Source organism: Lynx rufus, unplaced genomic scaffold, assembly GCF_022079265.1.
Source record: "Lynx rufus isolate CCGP_SWC_20201006 ecotype Redwood Valley unplaced genomic scaffold, mLynRuf1.p SCAF_8, whole genome shotgun sequence".
NCBI classification, from domain to species: Eukaryota; Metazoa; Chordata; class Mammalia; order Carnivora; family Felidae; genus Lynx; species Lynx rufus.
The window spans coordinates 79,731,293-79,749,744 of NW_025814896.1; the positions used below are offsets into that span (position 1 = coordinate 79,731,293).

General features: G+C 36.1%; 1 protein-coding gene across 5 annotated transcripts in view; it reads right to left on the bottom strand.

Annotated features, from left to right (window-relative positions):
- The window catches only part of USP34 (ubiquitin specific peptidase 34), a 251,225-nt gene that overhangs the window by 150,952 nt on the left and 81,821 nt on the right, over nt 1–18,452 (bottom strand). For all 5 annotated transcript variants that reach the window (XM_047068664.1, XM_047068662.1, XM_047068663.1 and 2 more), the window contains exons 7-10: nt 16,326–16,518; nt 15,285–15,346; nt 5,262–5,343; nt 5,081–5,173 (exon numbers count right to left, since the gene is read on the bottom strand). In XM_047068664.1, the coding sequence (XP_046924620.1) occupies nt 5,081–5,173; nt 5,262–5,343; nt 15,285–15,346; nt 16,326–16,518 (430 nt within the window). The remainder of the gene's footprint in view (nt 1–5,080; nt 5,174–5,261; nt 5,344–15,284; nt 15,347–16,325; nt 16,519–18,452) is intronic.

The following is an 18,452-nucleotide window of genomic DNA, read 5'->3' on the forward strand; positions in this document are numbered from 1 at the left end:
GATACCGGTATCCCCTTTCACTCTCTTAGAAATTCCACAAGCAGAGGAGTGCCAGGGTGGTTCAGTTGGTTAAACATCCAACTTCAGCTCAGGATCTCATGGTTCGTGGGTTTGAGTCCCACATCAGGCTTTGTGCTGACAGCTCAGAGCCTGGAGCCTGCTTCAGATTCAGTGTCTCCCTCTCTCTCTCTGCTCCTCCCCCACTCACTCCCTGTTTCTGTCTCTCAAAAATGAATAATCATTGAAAAAAAAATTTTTTTTAGAAATCCCACAAGCAGAAAAACTAGTGACTCAAATGAGGAAAGTTCAAGTTGTTTTACCATTGCCACCCTAAAAAATGTCACAAAGCAGGAGACCCATTTGAGACAGCTCTAATGAAAAAATATTTCACAACATCCAAGACTATCTAGACCATTTACCTAGACAACTTTCTTAAATATGAATGGATAACAAAGTCATATGTGAAGACATCCAACAACATAAAAAAAGAACAGAGCTCATGTTAAGAGTTTCTAAAAAGGCAGGAAGGAACAGAATTCAAATTATAATATGTAACACAGAAGGAAATTTCAGTACCCACATTACTCAAGTATAGTCATAACCTCACATGCTAGTAGTTGCATGCAATGTCTCATAAAGCAGTAATCCAAATGTGCATACAAGTACACATGCAGAAACTAATAACCATTCGAATAAAGATCAGCATTTCTAAAATTAGTCATCACAACAGGGCTCCTGGGTGGCTCGGTCAATTAAGTAACCAACTCTTGATCTCAGGTCAGGATCTCGGAGTTCATGAGTTTGAGCCCTGCATCAAGTTCCATGCTGACAGTGCAGAGCCTGCTTAGAATCCTCTCTCCCCCTCTCTTTCTGCCCCTCCCCTATTCACGTGTATGTGCGCACGCACTCTCTCTCAAAATAAACTTTAAAAAAAATTAAAATAAATAAAATTGGTCATCACTAATCCTTTTGAAAATCTAATGACAATTATGTGCATAATGCATATCTCAATCAGATGATATTTAAGTCCTAAATCATAGAGAATCTGACTTTTGTCATTGATATGAAAATCTATTCACAAAAATCAGCTCCATTTTAAGATAAAATTATTATATCAATAAGTTGCATACATGTATGCAAACATTCTTCAAATATGGAAAGCATTTAACAATAAATTCCAATGGAGTGCTAAGATTCTCAAGGGTTTTTTTGATGTCCCTTGACTAAAACATTTCATAGTGGAAGGGTATGTAGAGGGAAATATAGAGAGGTTAACTAAGCCAAATCAGAATAGTAACTTTAAATGGTAGAGAGAGTGATTTAAATGCCAAAATATTTGCTTTAACTTTATATACTAGTCTTTGTATTTACTGAAAACCTGATATACACATGGAAAAGTTTCAAAGTTTACATAAGCATAGACAGTAAGAAGGAAGTTTCCCATCTATCCCAGGCAACTTCCCTAAAAGCAAACCTATTAAAATTTCTTGTGTATTTTTTACAAAAAGTTCCAGGCATTTACAAGAAGTATATGTACATATATGTATATATGGATCCTCTTTTTATAATTGTTTAAATACACACTGGGAGAATACAAGGTGTACTTGAAATCTTCTCTCAATAAAAGATCAATTACCTACACAGTATTTAGTAAAACTATTTCTTACATACTATTCCACTTGAGCAAAACTCAACTATTTCAGTCCTTCTCACAGCTACACAGCATTCTATTATATGAATTTCCCACAACTTATCTAAGTAGTCCTACAGTGACAGACATTCCTCATGTGCTAGCACAGTCAATGCTGCAACAAACATCTTAATGTACTTGTATTTACAAAATAAATTACCAGAAATAGAACTCTGTATTGCTTGCCATAAGTTATACCATACTCTGGTCAATACAGTGCATTATTAAACATAATGGGAATTACCCAATACATGAAAATTCTATTACATTATTTGAATTTGTATTTAATTACAAAGATAAGCATTTTTCAAATATTTGCAAATACTTTTCTACCTATTTCAATCCATTTGTCACCTGTGTCTATTTTCTTCTTGGATTCCGGTACAAGATTTATAATACAAACAATGAAAAGAGCAGCAGCCAATCCAATTAGTATGGGTGAAGTGTGTGTGTGTGTGTGTGTGTGTGTGTGTGTGTGTGTGTGTGTATGTGTGTGTGTGTTTGTGTGCCTGTCTGTCTCTGAGGTGGACAAAGTAACGTCAAAAACTTACTCTAGATGGAATGAAAAAAACTCAGGTAAGACTGCATGAAACTAACCAACCCTAGACACTTTAAAATTCATTATATTTAGTGCTCAAATGTTAAAATCTCAAAACGTAAAAATTTCTGATCATTCTAAATTTGTGGTAGATTCAAAAATAAAGCAGTAACAAACACAGAAACACCCAATTAAAATAACCCTTAGGAGACACTTATTTTATGTTAATCTTTTATAAATATCTTAAGTTTTCAAACTGTATCACAAATTATGCCACAATTTTTAATTATTCCCTTCCCAGGTTACTTGAAATTCTTGCTAGGGAAGAATGCTAAAACATGAACAGATGACATTTTCAATTATCAATTTGATAAGTTTCAGTTTCAATAAAGAATAATACTCCACTATTCCTAGCTACTTAATCTGTATTACTTAATATATCATTGTTCTCATATTTTCCTACTCTTGATGTGAACAAAATAAAAATTTTATGTCTATTAAAATGAATAACATTTTCAGAAAATTATGAAAGAAAAGTTCCCTTTATTCTGAAATGGAAAGTGCTTCATTAATTTACTAAAATGACAGTAATATATAAATATACATTATTAAATATGGGAAGTAAAAAAAAAAGTATTAAAAAATTACCACAACCAATCTAAGAATTAAGGTCTCAAGGCACACAATTATCAAAAATTTGAAAATCTTTATACAAAAAGTTTATGAATATGTGCAGTAATCATCAAATCTAATAGAAGGAAGAGAAATATAATGAACAAAAGTAAGTATAATGGGAGAAATGGCTATTATAATAGCAATAACAAATACAACTTAAATTCCTAAAAATAAGCTTAACACAAAATAAAATTTATATACAAATAACTTTAAATTTTTGAATGATACAAAAGAGAACGAACAGTGCAAGCTCTGAGTAGGAAGACCATTTCGATTCTTTTCAAATTAATCATTATTACAATTAATATGCCAATATTTTTAAATAAGAATGCTAAAACCTACATGAAAAAATATATAAAAAGAACCAGCCCTGCCAGACATGAATATTACCAGGGGAAAAAAAAGGGTAAGACATTAGTATAAACCCAGGATCAGCAAATGTTTTCTTGAAGGACCAGAGAGTCAATAGTTCAAGATTGCAAGTGATAAGGTCTCTGCTACAAGTACTGTACTCTACCACTACAATATGGAAGTAGCAACAGGCAATATGCACAAGAATCAACAAGCTTATGGTGCAAAAAAACTTTATTTACAAAATGAAGTGGCTGGCCTGAAAGCCTTCAATTTACTAATCCATGGTATACTGATCATGACTACATATACTACTGGTCAGTCTACAGACTCCAGAAATAAAAACAGTCAAAATAAAAGTGGTATCTCAGTTCAGTAAGGAATAAAAGAATTGCTGAACAAGTGGAAAGGAGACAACTACGTAACAAAAAAATGGGGTAATAAGTTAAGATGCAGGACACCTTGAACCAAGAAAAATTCAAACTCAAAGACTAAAATATAAAATTGAAACAGAAAATGTACAGAAAGGAACTAAAGGAGAATTTTCTTATAACCTCGGAGTGGAAAAGGCATTTCAAACCATAAGAAAAAAAATCCACAAGCAATAAAAAAATTAAACCACAAGTTTGAAAACCACAAATGTGAATCTGAACAGCAAAAACCACCTTAACCAAAGCAAAAAATATCAAAGTAGAATACAGTTATAACTCTTAACATAGACACAAGTCCAATGTCACTAATATATAAAAGTCTCCTACAAAAAAGAACAAGAAAACCACTACTACATGGCAAAGAATATCAACGGACATTCCCAGTAAAGGAAACAAAAGTGGCTCTTAAACACAAGACTTGAAATGTGCTTCATATAAACTAAATGCAAATTTAAAATAGCAATGATACCACTTTTCACCCATTTGTTTAGCAAACATCAAGTGTAAGGACACAACCTATTGAGGAAGATGAGGGAAAAGAGGCTTTATCACACCATTATATACCACAAGTAAACCACAGAGATGCTTTAACCTAAAAATTCTACTTAAAAGATTTATCCTACAAAATAATTTTACACATGAATGAAATGAGTATGTTAGAACTTACTGATTTTAGCATTGTTTATAATAGAAAAGAATGGGAAAAAATAATGCCTATGAACAGGAACTAGTTAAATAAATTACCATACATGCATATATTTAAACACTATGCCCTCTTTTAAAAATGGTTTTATATATTGATATGCAATAATCTTCAAGATAAATTAAGTGAAAAAAGCCAAGTCCATTTAGTATGCAACATGTGTAATAAAGGGGGCAAAAAAAAAAAAAAAAAAAGCTTACAATTAGCTATTTACACAGAAAATATCTGATGCACCTGAGAAGATAAGAACTGCATGCCTAGAATGTAGGGACAGGAGTGGGGGGAAGGGTTGAGATATAACATACACTTTACTATTTATTTTTTGGATTTTGAACCATGCTGATAGATGCCTATTCAAATAACTGAATTAAAAAAGAAAACAATATAACAGAAAACTATGAATACAACATACAGAAGGGTTTACTGTATCAACAAATAGGCAAATATCTCTTAATAAACCAAGATGGTTTCATGAAGACCCTCCAAATGACTCTCATTTCCTTCAATTCTCCCTATAATATAGTCAGACATAGATTCTGAAGCCAGACTCCATAGATTCCATGACCAACTTTCACTATGTCTCTGTTTCTTTAGCTATAAAATGGGGATAAGAGAACTTACCTCTTAGGGGAATAAAACACTTAGAACAAATAATTAAGAAGCACTTAATGAATATGAGTTGTTAATATTACCTGTGCTGCAGCCCATATGCAATCAATATGCTGAGTACTCAGTCTCCCTTCTGCTGCCAAGAAGTTCAAAATCACTTGGCACTGTTTGATAATCTGGGGGGGGAAAAAAACTTATTATAGTCAATTTTCTGAAGTATTCTTCTTTTACTAGAGCAGAGAAGTCATGTAATTGTCCACAAACCTCAATATGTAAATTTGGTCCAAATATATGCTCTACCACATTGTTGCTTATTAGCCAGTCTGCAAGTTCTTTTGCAATGGACCTAAAGTCAAATAATCAAAATAGTTAGTGCATTAAAAAATTATTAATATCATTCTTCCCAAGTCTAAAATGCAGATTCAGTTGAACACCTAATTTTTTTTAAAAGTGAGTTTTGTTGTTGTTGTTGTTGTTGTTTTTGGCTCCACGCCAGTGTGGGGCTTGAACTCATGACCCTGAGATCAAGAGTCACATGCTCCACTGTCGGAGCCAGCAAGGCACCCACAAACCTAACTTTGTGCACATACAAATTATAAAGAAATGATTATATACAATTAACTGGTTAGAGTACCACAAAGAATAACTAAAAGAAATGGTAATACTGCCTGAATTTATAAACAAGCAAAACAAACCTGAAAAGATAACAGCTTACACCAGTTATACAAGTGGAAATACCAAGCATAACAATAAGCAATTTATTTTCTTACTCAAAGACTTGACTTCTACTTTTTAATTTCCATAGTAGGCACCCAAGCATTCAGAGAAGGTTTCCCAATATGCCCCCTACAGTAAGGTAACATCAGGAAAACAGGTTACCAAAAGGGTAAAAGGAAAAAAAAAATTATCTAAAAGCCAAACTAAAAGTCTCCTGCCTGATATTAATAAAGATTATTGTTCCTTAAATATATCAATTGATCATTCAGAATAAACTATATTTACCAAAATCTCATTGCAAACCATGAACATTTTATAACAGTTCCAGATTACTCTTGATTTTTTTTAACATTTGTTTGCTTATTTAGAGAGAGAGCACGTGTGCACGTATATGAGCAGGGGAGAGGGGCAGAAGGGGAGTAGAGAGACAGAAACAGGGAGAGAGAATCCCAAGCAGGCTCCATGCTCAGCACAGAGCCCCAACATGGGGCTCAATCTCAGAACTGGGAGATCACGACTGGAGCTGAAATCAACAGTCAGAGGCTTAACTGACTGAGCCACCCAGGCACCCCTCATTTTTTAAGAAGAGCCATCAAGTCTCCTTTAGAATAGAAGTTAACCTATTATATTAGTTCTACCAATAAGGTAGTATGAGAGTTTATCAGTTAATTGTCTTTTACACCTTTGAGATATACATGACATATAATACACTGAAGACCTTTACTTTTTTTTTTTTTTAACATTTATTTATTTTTGAGACAGAGAGAGACAGAGCATGAACGGGGGAGGGGCAGAGAGAGAGTGAGACACAGAATCCGAAACAGGCTCCAGGCTCTGTGCTCTCAGCACAGAGCCCGACGTGGGGCTCGAACTCATGGACCACGAGATCATGACCTGAGCTGAAGTCGGCCGCCTAACCGACTGAGCCACCCAGGTGCCTCTGAAGACATTTAAAGTATACAGTTTCACGAATTTAAGCTTAAGTATATTCTATGAATTCATCACCACCATCAAGATGATAAACACATACACTAACCCAAAAACATTCTTTTTTTTTTTTTTCAACGTTTATTTATTTTTGGGACAGAGAGAGACAGAGCATGAACGGGCAAGGGGCAGAGAGAGAGGGAGACACAGAATCGGAAACAGGCTCCAGGCTCTGAGCCATCAGCCCAGAGCCCGACGCGGGGCTCGAACTCACGGACCGCGAGATCGTGACCTGGCTGAAGTCGGACGCTTAACCGACTGCGCCACCCAGGCGCCCCCCAAAAACATTCTTTATTCCCCTCTGTCATCTGCCCCTTCTCCAGCCCCCACAACCACACTCCCCATACTCTGCTTTATTATAGTTTTCATTTCTGGAATTTTATGTGTAAAAAAAGATACATTAAGTAATTTTTTTTTAATCTGGCCTCTTTCACTCACCATTTTTTTCATTTAGCAATATCCCATTGGTTTATTCTAGTTCAACAATTATTAATAAAGCTAATATAAAAACCTATGCGGGTTTTTGCGTAGACCTAAGTTTTCAACTCCTCTGGGTCAATATCAGAAAACACAACTGCTAGATAAATGGTTAAGAGTATGTTGAATTTTGTAAGAAACTACCAAACTGCCTGCCAAACTGTACTCCTACCAGCAACAGATGAGAGTTCTTGTTGCTCCAAAACCTTGTCAGCATTTGGTGTTATCAGGATTCTAAATTTTGACTGTTCTGAGATGTGCAGTAGAATCTCACTGATAGTTTAATTTGCATTTCCCTCATGAAAGAGGATATAGGGCATCTTTTCGTGTGCATATTTGTCATTTCTGTATCTTCTGATTTAGGCTTGAAGGGTGATAAAATCTTTGGTATATTTTTTAGTCAGAGTGCCCAAGGTACTTACTGTTAAATTTCAAGATTCTCTGAATATTTTGGATAGCAGTCCTTTATCAGACATGTCTTTTGCAAATTTTTTTCCAGCTTGTGGCTGTCTTCTTATTCTCTTTACATTACCTTCCACAGAGCACAAGTTTTTAATTTTAATAAACTCCACCTTGCCAATTCTTTCTTTGGTGGATCACGGTGTTATATCCAAAAGGCCACTGCCATACTCAAAGTCATCTAGGTTTTCTCCTATATTCTAGAAGATTTTATAAAATACAAAGTTTTATAATTTTGTATTTTATGTTTATGTGTGTGACACATTTTAAGTTAATTTTTGAGTAGTGTATGTGGTCTGTGTCTGGATTCTTTCTTTTATACATAGTTGTCCAATTGTTTCAGTGCCATTTGTTGGAAAGACTATTTTTGCTCCATGGTACTGCCTTTGCTCCTCTGTCAATGGACTATATTTATATGGTCTATTTCTGAGCTCTCTATTCTGTTCCATTCATCTATTTGTCACCAGTACCACACTGTCGTGACTGCAATTTTAAAGTCTTGAGGGTGGGTATCATCAGTCTGCCAACTTTGTTCTTTTCAATATTGTCTTAGCAATTATGGGTATTTTGTCTCTCTATATAAACTTTAGAGTCATTTTGTTGGTATCCACAAAATAACCTGCTCGGATTTGACTGGGGTTATACTGAATCTATAGATCAAGTTGGGAAGAACTGTTATCTTTACAATTTTACATGTTCTATTCATAAACATGGAGTATCTCTCCATTTATTTAGTTCTTTGGTACCTTTTGTCGGAGTTTTGTAATTTTCCTCACATAAATCTAATAAAATATGAACAGGATCTATATCTAAGTATTTCATATGTTGTGCTAATGTAAATGAAATTATATTTTAAATTTCAAATTTCATGTGTTCAGTACTGATATATAGAAAAGCAACTGAGGGGGCGCCTGGGTGGCGCAGTCGGTTAAGCGTCTGACTTCAGCCAGGTCACGATCTCGCGGTCCGTGAGTTCGAGCCCCGCGTCGGGCTCTGGGCTGATGGCTCGGAGCCTGGAGCCTGCTTCCGATTCTGTGTCTCCCTCTCTCTCTGCCCCTCCCCCGTTCATGCTCTCTCTCTGTCCCAAAAATAAATAAAAAACGTTGGAAAAAAAAATTAAAAAAAAAAAAAAAGAAAAGCAACTGAGTTTTCTTTATTAACTTTGTATCCTGCAACCTTGCTGTACTTTTGCTCACTCACTAGGTTCCACAAGTGTCAATTCTTCCAGATTTTCTATATAGAAGAGCATGTCATCACCAATCAAAGACCGATTTCTTCCTTCCCAATCTATATACATTTTATTCTCTTTCCTTGCCTTACTACAGTAGGTAGGCCTTTTGAGTAGAGTGTTGAAAGACAGTGGTAAGAGAACAGACTTTCCTTTTTCCTGATTTCAGTGGAAAGCTTTGTGTTTCTCACTATTAATACAAAGTTACCTGTAGCTTTTTTGTAAATGTTCTTTACCAAGCTGAGGAAGTTCTCTACTCCTAGTTTACTGAGAGTTTTATCTTAAGTATTCAATTTTGTCAAATACTTTTTCTTTATATATACATATGATCATGTGATTTTTCTTTTAGCCTGTTGATGTAACAGATTACATGAAATGAACCAGATTTGCATACCTGGGGTATAACTCACTTGGTTGCAGCATGTAATTCTTTTTGTACATTGATGGACTTGATTTGCTAATATTTTATGAAGATTTCTACATTTATGTTCATGAGAAATACTGGTCTGTAGTTTTTACATGTCTTTGGTTTTGGTATTGGGGGAGGGTGTTGTGTTTTTTGTTTGTTTGTTTGTTTTGAGAGAGTGCATGCACACAGGCATATAAACTGAGGAGGGGCAAAAGGAGAGGGAGAGAGACAATCTCAAGCAGGCTCCACACCTAGCACAGAGCCCAATGAGGAGCTCAAACTCACAACCATGAGATCATGACCTGAGCGGAAAACAAGATTCAGATGCTTAACCAACTGAGCTACCAAGTCGCTCCTAGGGTAATTTCTTCCTTAAATTTCTTATCTTTTTTTTAAATTTTTTTAATGTTTATTTTTGAGAGAAAGAGAGACAGACAGAACATGAGTGGGGTAGAGGCTAAAGGAGAGGGAGACACAGAATCCGAAGCAGGCTCTAGGCTCTGAACTGTTAGCACAGAGCCCAACATGGGGCTTGAACTCACAGACCACAAAATCATGACCTGAGCTGAAGTCTGACACTTAACGAACTGAGCAACCCAGGCACCCCTTAAATTTCTTCTTTTAATATTTGGAAGAATTCACCAGTGACGACATCTGGGCCTGGTGCTTTGTTTTGGAAAGTCAGTAATTTTTCATTCAATTTTTTTGATACAGGCTTCTTCAGATTGCCTATTTCTTCAAAAACCTTTTTAAATGGCTATTACAGAACATTTAATGAAAAAAGTAGTGGGGTGCCTGGGTGGTTCAGTTGGTTGAGTGTCTGACTTTGGCTCAGGTCACGGTTTCGCGATTGAGGAGTTCAAGACGCACATCAGGCTCGCTGTTGTCAGTGTAGAGCCCACTTCAGATCTTCTGTCTCCCTCTCTCTCTCTGCCTCTCCCACATTCACATTCTCTCAAAATAAAATTTAAAACAACATTTAAAAAGAAAAAGAAAGGGCGCCTGGGTGGCTCAGTTGATTAAGCATCCAACTTTGGCTCATGTCATGATCTCACGGTTCGTGAGTTCGAGCCCCACATCAGGCTCTGTGCTGACAGCTCGGAGCCTGGAGCCTGCTTCAGATTCTGTGTCTCCCTCTCTCTCTGCTCCTCCTCTAGTCACGCTATGTCTGTGTCTCTCAAAAATAAATATATGTTAAAAAAATAATCAAAAAAGAAAAAGAAAAGAGGCGCCTTGGCTTAGTTGGTTAAGCATCCGACTTTGGCTCAGGTCATGATCTTGCAGTCCGTGAGTTTGAGCCCCGTGTTGGGCTCTGTGCTGACAGCTCAGAGCCTGGAGCCTGCTTCAGATTCTGTGACTCCCTCTCTCTCTGCTTCTCCCCTGGCTCATGCTCTATCTCTGTCTCTCAAAAAATAAATAAACATTTTTAAAAAATTTTTAAATAAAAAGTAGAAAGAAGAAAAAAGTAGGTGTACCTGGGTGACTCAGTTAAGTGTCTGACTCTTAGTTTTGGTTCAGGTCACCATCTCACAGTTTGTGAGATCGAGCCCCACGTTGGGCTCTGCACTGTCAGCACAGAATCTTGGGATTTTCTCTCTCTCTCTCTCTCTCTGCCCGTTCCCTGATCGTGCTCTCTCAAATAAATATTTAAAAATTATATAAAAGAATAAAAAAGTAGTTACAGATATATTCTGAGTAGAAGAAAATAGGTTTCAAAATAGGACTTGCCATATGAGCTCCCAACATGTTCCATCCACATGAATTATACATAGAAAAACTGAAAAGGTGAAATAATTTTTTCTTGTTTATCCACAGAATTAAATTTAAAAAGCCATTTAAGTCTAAGGATACCCAGGGACTTTTCTAATTATTCAGAATTGTAGCTATAACTGAGCCAAGTATGAAACTGAACAACATTATCAGTAACAACTTTTCAGGGCTCTGGAAACCTACATATAACCAGACTCACAGAAGGAGGAGGAGGAAAAAAAAAAAAAAAAAGCTGAAGAAATAATGGCCAAAATATCCTACTTTAATGAAAAATGTTTATCTACACATCCAGGAATCACAACAAACTCCAACTAAGATACACACAAGGAGATCCACAGCTAGACTCATCATAATCAAATTGTTAAAAGCCAAAGATAAAGAGCAAAATCTTGAAATCAGCAAAAGAAAATGAAACATATGTGTACAAAGGAACCACAGTAAGATTAACAGCTAACTTACCAGAAACAAAGGAACAGACCTATACTGGAACAATGTTTCCATATTTTACTAAAATTCCATTATTACTAATTGGAAGGAGACAGTAACTAATATGCATACTATAACCCATAATGCAGCCACTAAAAAAGTAATTTTTGAAGTATTAAAAAAAAAAATCAATGGATTAAAATGGTATACAAGAATAAAGGCAATAAAGGAGAAACAAAATCAAAACAGAAGGCATACATAAAACCAACAGCAAAATAGGAGTAAATCCAACTACACAATGATATTAAGAGTAAATGGATTAAATACTACAATCAAAAGGCAGAGATTAGAGCACCTGGCTGGCTCAGTGGGTAGAACATGCAACTGATCATAAAACATGATCTCAGGGTCGAGAGTTCAAGCCCCACAATGGGCACAAAGACTACTTTAAGGGGGCGGGGAACAGGGATTATGGGATTATATTTGGGGAGGGGAGAGTTAAATCCAACTATATGCTGAGATAAATATTTTAGATCCAAAAACACAAACAGGAGCATCTGGGTGGCTCATCAGTTGAGAGTCCAACTCCAGATTTTGGCCCCAGTCATGATCCCAGGGTCATGTGATGGAGGCCCATGTTGAGCTCTGTGCTAAGCATGGAGCCTACTTAAGATTCTCTTCCTCTCCCTCTGCCCCTCTCCCTCACTTGTGCTCTCGCTCCCTCTCGCTCTTAAAAAAAACAAACAAAAAAAGACAAATTGAAAGTTAAAAGCATGGAAAAAGATATACCATGAAAACAAAGTTGCAGTGGCTATAGTAACTCAGACAAAATAAACATTAAGCCAAAAAATGTGGGGATTGCTTTTTAATGTTTATTTATTTTTGAGAGAGTAAGCGAGAAGGGGCAGAGGGAGACAGACAGAGGCTCTGAAGTAGGGCTTGAACCCATGAATCATGACACCATGACCTGAGCCAAAGTTGGACACTTAACCAGCTAAGCCACCCAGGACCTCTAAGCCAAAAATAGCTTTATATATAGGTCTTTTTATAATGATAAAAGAATGAAATTATCAGGAACATAACAATTATAAACATATATGGGACTAAAAACAAACACACAAAAAAAACCACAACTCCCAAAATACATGAAATAAAAAGCAACAGAAATAAAGGGAGAAGAAAACAAACAATACAGCCAATTCTTGTTACTCTCTATGGCAGTTACAATCTATAAAGCCAGACTAAACTAGCTAAGACTGAACCCTTGAATCCTTTTTTAAATTACTGACACCCACCACTTTAATTGGTAAGAACGTATCATTAGTATCAAGTATATCCTAAAGTGGATTCTCTTTAGAAGCATGACTCAGTACAATAATGTGACTTGCCATCTGACTTTGATGGAAGACAGTAGGCTTGATTAAACACAAATCTTATATGATCTAGGTATATGAGATGTTCTACAATCCATATGAAGAACTCAGATACTTCACAGAACTAAAATTTGTTTGGAAGCTCCCACTTCAATATGGGCCACGCAAGGGAGATTTTTTTCCCTCATGTAAAAATGCCACCATAGACCAGTAGTATCCTTTCCTCAACCCTACTCCCTATGGAAAAACAGACATGGATCTCATTTGGTACTACAATGATCTCTTGGTGTTGCTTTTTTTTTTTTAATTTGGTCCTCTTGATTTACACTCAGATCATGTTCTCACAGTTCATGAATTCGAGCCCGCATCTGGCTTGGCACTGACAGTGCAGAGTATGCTTGGAATTCTCTCTCTCCCTTTAACCCATCGTGCTTTCTGAGTATCTCTCTCAAAATAAATAAATAAACTTAAAAAAAAATTAAAATTAAAAAAAGACAAAAGTATATTAGTGAGGCTAAGAATAAGACTAGGAATTGATTACAAATTGGTAAAAGGGGTTTTTCTAAAGTGATAGAAATGTTCTAAAATTGGACTGTGATGATTTTCACACAGCCCTGCCAATTGCTCCTAAAATTCAGTGTAAATACAGGTGAATTTTATGATAGGTACAGTATCTATACTTTAATAAATCTGCTAAAAAAGAGAGACACAATTCATAGGCTGCAACAGTATTTATCACCTTTTCTCTATTTGTTCCAATTTTCCCACATTGTAAGAACCCTTCTCTTCCCAATTTTAACTATTTCTACCTACTATTACTCAAAATTTTGACTCTCCTCCCTCTTTTCTTAATCATGCCTTTAGGACACATATTCCTTATACTTTTTTTAATGGAACTCCTTATTCTCTATGCACTGTTTTAGCAACATAAGGATCTAGCTTGTATGGACATGTGAAGTTACTGCACTGATGATTTTAGGACTTTTTTTTTTTTTTTTTTTTTTGCAGAGTGGGGGTGATTACTGCCTCGGCAAATTTAACATTCTCCTAGTCTGTCTTATGGAGTAGAGAGGTGGGAGAAGGGCAAACTAAGGGGTTAAAATCCAAAGGTGTAGTTTTACTACTGGATATAATCTATGTAATATCCTGACAGTGGGAAATAGTACTCCTAGTATGACCCAGAATTTATACAGCTATGACCTATTCTGGGCAACATTATTTTAAGGAAATCACTGACAAAGAATGTTGCCAGAGATGGGAGAGTGGTCTGGTAGTAAATCTAAACACCCTATCATGTTGGAAGAATAAGAACTCTTTAGCCTGGAGAAGAAAAAGAGTCAACAGACATCATCTCTGGTTTTCAAATTCACGAAGGGTTCGGTTCAAGTGAGGTTAATTCCATAGGGCAGAACTAAAATCAATGCATAAAAGTTACTTACTTAGTAAAGCAAAAATGTAAGTCATTCATATAATTATGACTTTTCTAACACCTTAAAACTATACAGGTCGGGATACCTGGCAGGCTCAGTTGGTCCGACTTCAGCTCAGGTCACGATCTCATAGTTCCTAAGTTCAAGCCCTGCACTGGGCTCTGTGTTGGCAGCTCACAGCCTGAAGCCTGCTTCAGATTCTGTGTTTCCCTCTCTGCCCTTCTCTCTCGCTCTCCCTCTCTCAAAAATAAACAAACATTAAAAAAACAAAAACAAACAAAAAACTATACAGGTATTTTCAAGCAAAAGATATTACCACTCAATTGAGATTTTAAAATGGATTTGTATACTGGACAAACACCTAAATGGGATATTGGAATAAATAAATATTTCTAAGATACTGAAAAGCACTAAGCTATAACAACTACTTCTTTTCACACATGAGCATCATTAACTTGGTTTCTCCTCATAAAATGTGTTGAATGAGGTCTTTTCTTTATCTGCATCAAGTATGCTTTCTGAAAACTATCAGTACCATATTCTATTTTTTTTAATGTTTATTTATTTATTTTGAGAGAGAGACCAACCATGAGCAGGGGAGAGGGAGAGAGAGAAGGAGAGAAAGAATCCCAAGTAGGGTCCACACTGTCAGCACAGAGCCCAATGTGGGGCTCAATGTCACAACTGTAAGAACATGACCTGAGCCAAAATCAAGAGTCAGATGCTTAACCGACTGAGCCACCCAGGTGCCCCCCCATATTCTTTATTACTGAATTTTCCTTTATAAATAGTACACCTTTGCATTTTGTGCCACTAAAACTATGTGTTGGTATATCCTTTTAAAAAAGAGAATTGTTTCAATATATTGTTCTGAAAACTTATTAATCAAGTCACAAGGCAAAGAATTCCTACCAAACACTTCCAAACTAATAAAGTCACAATTATATATACCATATAAGCAGCTGCACAATAAGTTAACATACTTATATATAAACTGACGTTCCTACTTACGTTTCTGTGTCTGATACCAAGGATTCATTATTGCATACATCATTGAAGGTATGAAGTTGATTCTATAATTAAAGAAAAGAAATTTAAAGTTTTTTTTACAAAATTTTTCTAGTATGTTACCAACTGCCAAGAAACATGGTTATATATAAATCAGTCAATAACCAAATCAAAATTATAAAACATAAGATTCTCACACACACTAATTAATCTGGTTATTTCCTTTATCATATTAAAACAGTAAAAAATTTCATTCTACAAGTAATACTCGTGCTTTATTCCACTAAGTACATGAGAGAAAATGAGAGAACGAAACTAAATAGGGGAAAAATTTTAAAAATCTAATGCTAGGCAGCAAGTAATATGTCACTACAGACATAAAATGTCAGGAAGGCTCCCTCAATAAATACATTTAAGATTTAATTTAGAAAAAATGTCAATAAGTATTTTCTACATTTACAAAGCCTAATACATGGGTAAATGTGGTTACTTCAGAATAAAACAGGCAGGAAATACAATGGAGTAAAGCTCATGGAAACCTTGGTAAATGTGAAAAAGCATAGTCACTCTAAAGGATTCAGCTAACTACTGAGCTCTAGCAAATTGTTATTATGCAAGAATACAGACTCATGGTATCAGGTCTTCCTCCCCATCTCATCCCCAAGACAATAATATATATTTCTCTCTATTTACAACATTATTTGCTACCGTCCAATTCAAACAAAATCTCTGTTAATCAAATATGGTCTATGGCCTAATTATCTCTGGCTTTTGCGTGGAAAATGAAAGAAAAAAAAGAAAGGAAAGAAAGAAAGAAAAGAAAGATGTCCTAAAGTATAAATCCTTGTATTTCTAAGCTTCAGTTTCATATTTAAAATAGGGAAAATACTAAAATTATTTATATAGACCATACAAAGTAATCTATGTAAAATAACAAGCACAACGCCTCATATAAGTGCTCCACAAATAGTAGGGATAATGATGATGATGGTGAAGTGCAGAAGGCAAATAAAAAATGACCCAAAATGAACAAATATAGCTTACCGTTATCTGACTTAGTCCAGCCAACCTCATAGTCAGAGTTGGTGACATAAAGTACTTAAATGCAAGATCTAAACTTTCTTTATCAAAGCATAATGTTGTATCCAATGGTTCTTTCACTGTGCTCCACATTAAGTCAGCCATGTTGCGAGCCGCACTCTGTCTTAACTCCTGATCAGAGAGCTTGCATAAATACCTTAAGTGATTCAAAATAAAACATACATAAAAACCTGTAAAATATTCCTAAAGACCCTTCAAAAATTCAGTAATATTCCTTTGTTCCATACCTCTAAAATGTTTAATAAAGTAGAACCTGGCATCCTGAGATTAACATTCCCAATTTAAATTATTTCTAAGTGCTGCTTCAAAGACTGTGACCTGAAGTAGCATGTTCTTTGCAGAGTCCAACTTGAATCAGAAACTGCCAAGAGCCAAGATATTTAACATCGGATTCTGCACCTCTGATAAAGCTTTATTAATCTCTCATATCTATCATGTATACAGGCCCTATTTTAGTAAATTTCACCTACTTTCATATAAAATCCCCACACAGCCAAAATTCTTCAAAGTAAGTACATTTTAAACATTATTCTTATTTGGCTTCCAGATATCACAAACCACTGGTTTTCCTCAGGTCCTACCTATTCTATTTGCTGGTTCTTCCTTCCCTATCCAACCTTCAATATTAGTGCTCCTCGGGGTTTGTAATGGATTGCAAAATGGCCCCAACTATTCCCATCACTTTACACAGAGGCCTTTGCAATGCAATGTTGCCACCCTTCCTATCAAGAGGTATCATCTATTTGGGGGGACCTGGGGAGCTCAGTTAAGCGTCCGACTCTTGGTTTCAGCTCAGGTCATGATCTGTTTGTGGAATCGAGCCCCATGTCAGGCTCTGTGCTGACAACACAGAGTCTCCTTGGGATTCTCCCTTTCTCTCCCTCTCTCTGCTACTCCCTCCCTCACACTCTCTCTAAATAAACATTAAAAAAATAAAAGAGGTATCACCTTCTTTCTCTAGATTCTCCCTATTTCATCTACATTCTCTCTTGAATCCGAGCTTTGCAATGCAAGTTGCTTTGATAAATGGAACATTAAGAGATGTGGCATAAACAGAAGCTTGGAAAGTCTGTGCTTGACCTCTAACTTTTCCATCACCAAAAAAACGGAACCCAGGTTAGCCTGCTGGATGAAAGACACACAGCCGATGCCCCAACTGCAAGATGAATATGAACTCCCCTCCACTTCCAGCAACAATCAGCGGGCAACCAGAGAATACATAAGTGAGGTGATATTCTTAAAGCATGCAGTTCCAGCCAAGTCAACCCAGATCAAAAGAACTACTCAGCCTGAGAACTGTGAGAAATAATAAATGGTTGTTATTTTAAGCCATTAAGATTTGGGTGTTGTTTTCTTACACAGCAAAAGCAAACTGATACAAAGGCCCCATCCTCACACACTTTTTTTAAAGTTTGTTTATTTATTTTGAGAAGGAGGGAGAGAGAGAGAGAGAGAATGGAGGGGTGGGGCAACGGGTAGAGAGACAAAGAGAGAGAGAATCCCAAGCAGGCTCTGCACTGTCAGCAAGGAGCCCAACTTGGGGTTTGATCCCACAAATTGTGAGATCATGACCTGAGCTGAAACCAAGACTTAGATGCTTAACCGAATGGAACAACCAGGTACCTCAACACACTTCTATTCTTTTCTAGATTCTCTCCCCCCAGATGACCTCATTCACTCCCAGGAGGTATTGAATAACTGAGGTCTTTATGCTGATAACTCAATTAACAATACTATTGTTGTTGTTTTTAATTTATATCCAAGTTAGTTAGCATATAGTGTAACAATGATTTCAGGAGTAGATTCCTTAATGCCCCTTACCCATTTAGCCCATCCCTCCTCCCACAACCCCTCCTGTAACCCTCTGTTTGTTCTCCAACAATACTGTTCTTAATTATACATGTATGCTCTCAGTTCACCAGTGCCACTTAAATGTCCCACAGGCATCTTGAAATTAAGTCTTGAAGTTCTCTCAGTTCTTCACATCTCAGTGAATGATGCCCACAGCACAAAAGAGAAATTGAGGGAGGGAGGTTTATTTGTCATCCAGGATGCTTACCCCTTTAAATT